The 4,180-nt window shown below is 32.0% G+C and overlaps 1 protein-coding gene across 1 annotated transcript; it reads left to right on the top strand.

The window, feature by feature from the left end:
* Positions 1 to 1,786: 1,786 nt before the first annotated feature.
* Positions 1,787 to 3,096, top strand: LOC129884366 (zinc finger BED domain-containing protein RICESLEEPER 1-like). The gene is made up of 2 exons (XM_055958676.1): positions 1,787 to 2,113; positions 2,419 to 3,096. The coding sequence occupies exons 1-2, from the start codon at positions 1,787 to 1,789 to the stop codon at positions 3,094 to 3,096; spliced, it is 1,005 nt and encodes a 334-aa protein (XP_055814651.1).
* The last annotated feature ends 1,084 nt before the right edge of the window (positions 3,097 to 4,180 follow it).

Below are 4,180 nucleotides of genomic sequence, written 5' to 3'. Positions count from 1 at the left end.
ATTGCTGATAGTTTGTGGTTGGCTTACATAATTGGATCGGGTGTTACGTTCTGACATGTATATGGATCAGATGTCACGTTCCGACATATTCTAGGATCGGGTGTCACATTCCAACACAATTATGGCTAAATTGGGTCCCTTGAGAGGGCCAAGTATGTATGTATGTATGGTCTTATGATAGAAGCTGATGATATTTGTATTTTTCATGTAATAATAAGGTTAGTAGCAAATGAGCTATGGATTAAGGGTCTATGAAGGAATCCTTGGGTTGTGGTATGTTAGTTATAAAGAATCATAAGTAGGGATGTTCGAACGAGACTGAAAAATTGATCTGAATTGATAAATCAAGTCAAATCAATTTAATAAACCGAAAATCCGCTCAGTTTGGTTTGGTTTGGTTTTAGATTTTTTAAAATCGATAATATTTAGTTTGGTTTGGTGTTACCCATAAAGAAAACCGAACTAAATCAAACCGAGCCGATAAATATGTACATATTTAAAATATATATATATATATATATATATATATATATATATATATATATATATATATATATATATATATATTTATGTTTATTAAACTTTATCTATTTTTTTAACTTTTTCATAATTTAGGACCATTCCAAAAAAAAACGTCTAGCCCATGTTCCCAAGCCCATTTACGTTTAAAGTAAAATAAAAAACCCTTATTGAATAGTTAACATAAACAATTTTTTCCCTCGTTAGATTTTTAGTTTCCCCTTATTTCCTCCCAAACCTTGTAGACCTCTATTTTGCTCTCAGTCTCTCACGATAATAATTGAGTGCAAAAAGCTTTAATCCCTGTAAGTCTGTAACTTTTTCTTTCTTTTACTTTTTTGGTTACTTTTTGTATGTTCCCTACTTTTTGTTTGTGTAATTATTTTTGTATCTTTGAAGTTTTACTTGAATGAATTGCTTCTCTAGTCTTTTCGTCTTGTTTGTGTTTTTTATTTTATTTTTCTGTTATTTTAGATTTTTCCACTAATTTAGGTTTTTTCTGTTGATTTAGTTTTTATCTAATGATTTTGGATTTCTCTGTTTATTTAGATTTTCGGATAGTTTTTTTCAGATAGAAACTACAACTACTCAAAAAGATGTGGAGCCAGTGGAGGTAACCAATAAAGTATCTCCAACTACTTTGTTATAACCTGAGTTTGACGGTGATAAAACTGTGATATTACTCCCAATCATGCTAAAAAGCGGAAACAAACAACTTTTTGCGACCCTGATCGTAGCCTTGTGTGTAGTGACAGGAGAATTTCCGGCGTTTGGAAACACTCTACTGAATATCTTGATAAATGGGGTAAGAAAAGGGCAAAAATATAACTACTGAACTAGTAACTTTGCTTCTGAAAGTACGAATGAGACCTTAACGCTATGGAGACATTTAAATGAGGTTTATCCTAATTTGCCTCTTAGAATTATTGACGGAAATCAATCAAGAGTCAAGGTAGTTAAAAATGGGGAACAAGCACATAGTACATATACTATATAAAAGGTTATGATTAACATCAATGAGATTAGGAGAGCCATTGCTGAGTTTGTCATTTTTGATGAACAACCTTTTAAAGTTGTTGAAGGGAAAGGTTTTAGGAGATTAATGGTAGTTGCTTTGCCTAATTTTCAATTACCTTCTTGCTTGACTGTTGCTAAATAATGTTTGAAAATATATCAAGAAGCGAAAGAAAAGCTTAAAAAGCTTATTCATAATCAACGTGTATGTGTTACTAGTGATACATGGATATCACTTCAAAATCTAACTTATATGGTTGTCACTGCCCATTGGATCGATGATAAGTGGAATCTGAAAAAGAAAATTCTCAACGTTTTCCAAACATCAGATCATAAGGGTGAAATAATTGCTAAGGAGATTGAGGCATGCTTATTTGATTGGAAAATTTATAACATATTCACGGTGACCTTAGATAATGCAACTGCTAATGATTCTGCAATTAAACACTTGAAGAGAAGAATTGAGGATTGGAAAGGAAGCATCTTAGGAAATGAGTTCTTACATGTTAGATGTAATGCTCATATTCTAAATTTGATCGTGAAAGAAAGACTCGATGAACAAAATGAGTCTATTTCTCGGGTAAGAAATGCTATCAAATATGTTAAGTCCTCACCTAGAAGGTTTGATTCCTTTAAGCCATTTGTCAGAAGGTTAAGATTGATACTTATGGTCCTTTGACTTTAGATATTGAGACTAGGTGGAACTCCACATATATGATGCTAGATACAACTGTAAAATTTGAAAGGGCATTTTCAAGAATGCATGATGATGATCACAAGTACCTCAAGTATTGTTTCGAAATAAATAATGTGGGAGGGCATCCATCGATATATGATTGAAAAAATGTTAAAGTTTTCATTAAGTTCCTTGAGATTTTCTACCAGGTAACTTTGAAATTCTCAGGAACTTCATATGTTACTTCCAATTCTTTCTTCTATGAGATTTTTAATCTTCAAAAGATAATTTACAAATATGTTCGTAGTGAAGATTCTATTTTGAGCGGCATGGCTAAAAAAATGGAGCTTAAATTTAACAAATATTGGAGTACATTTAAAAGTATGAACAAGCTATTATTCATTGATGTTGTTTTGGATCCTCGATACAAGTTGAAATATATGGAATATCTGTTTAAAAACTCTTATGGTTGTTTGGTGGGAGCCAAAAAATTGAAAAAGATGATGAATACTTTGAGTCGCTTGTATAATTACTATATGAGTTCTTTTTATGGGACTCATACCGATAACATTAGTGGTCAAACAAGCTTAAATGATGAAATTGATACCATACATTGTGATGAGATATGGCAATCACAATGGGAGAAATATTTGGCTGATGAAGACAATACTAAAAATAAATCAGAACTTGAGAAGTACTTGGTAGATGATTTGGAAAAGATCAAAGAGTTAGATATTTTAGCTTGGTGGAAAGTTTCTTCGGCTAGGTATCCAATTATTTCTAGGATGGCAAGAGATGTTCTTTCTATTTCTATTTCTATAATTGCTTCTGAATCAGCTTTTAGCGAAGTCCCGCTCCGACCGCCCGACGAGTCAGAACTTAGATAGAGAACGAAGAGAAGAAAGAAGTGAAGAATCACCAATCATCTTCTTCGATGTACCCTATCTCTCAGATTCTTGACTCTTATTGAAGTTCTTTATCTCCAAGGACAGTAGAAGCTCTTATTTATACTCAACAATGGTTAAGATCAACTTTCAAAGAATGCAACCTTGAAGATCTCTAAGAAGAAATTCAAAAACTTGAGATAGTTGAAAAAGGTAAATTTACACATTTAACTCTTTATGAATATGTCTTTTATGTTTTAAAAAGTTTTAACGCCTACTTTGTTAAACTTTCTTCTTTCTTTTTTCAGAATATGTTGGTGCAACCTTGAGCATTGATTAGTTTGGATGTTGCAATTGAAATTCGTAGTGTAACTGTTTTGCTCTTTGTTAGTTAATTTTTAGGTTTTTGTTGTTGCTTCACCTGAAGTAATTTTGGATTATGCTATTGACTTGTTTTTTGTATTTAATTACACTTTTATGCAAGCAAGTAAGTGATCTTTCTCTGGTGACAGTTGGGTATATGGTTCTTTTATGTTGAATGTTGATCATTCGGAGAACTGTTTAAATGCCTTGTTATTTCTCTCAACTTGATTAATGAAAAAATAATGTATATAATTAATCTTTTATGGGCTATCCTTCTTAATTTTGTTGTTGTGGAGGTTGTACTACTATGCAGTAGTTGGTATCTTCCTCATGGTGGAAATTTTATAATTTCTTTCGAGGCTACTTTTGCATATACTGCTGTGCTAATCCATGCTTTCAATTTTCTTTCAAATAATTTCATCTTGGAGAAAGGTAAAGTAGCAAGTTTTCTATTGGCCACGACTGGAATACTTCAATTACTTCATGCAATAGTGAAAAAAAATGATTCTTCTTGAAGGACTTCTTTTTGTTCTGGTGGTTCCTCTTCTCAGATTCGGTATCGAACTTGGACAGTCAAAATAGACTGTCAATTCTTTATTTTTGAAGCTATTTTCTTCATGGACCGCAGGAGTTGAACAATCCACCAACTTATAAATTTATGTTGCTGATATTTTGCCCTTTTTAGAGCTTATCATTTTAGCTTATATACTTGAAAAGAACATCA

Source organism: Solanum dulcamara, chromosome 4 (genome assembly GCF_947179165.1).
Source record: "Solanum dulcamara chromosome 4, daSolDulc1.2, whole genome shotgun sequence".
In the NCBI taxonomy this organism is placed as follows: domain Eukaryota; kingdom Viridiplantae; phylum Streptophyta; class Magnoliopsida; order Solanales; family Solanaceae; genus Solanum; species Solanum dulcamara.
The sequence above is the reverse complement of the archived record's forward strand: the minus strand, read 5'-3'. Positions and strand labels throughout refer to the sequence as shown.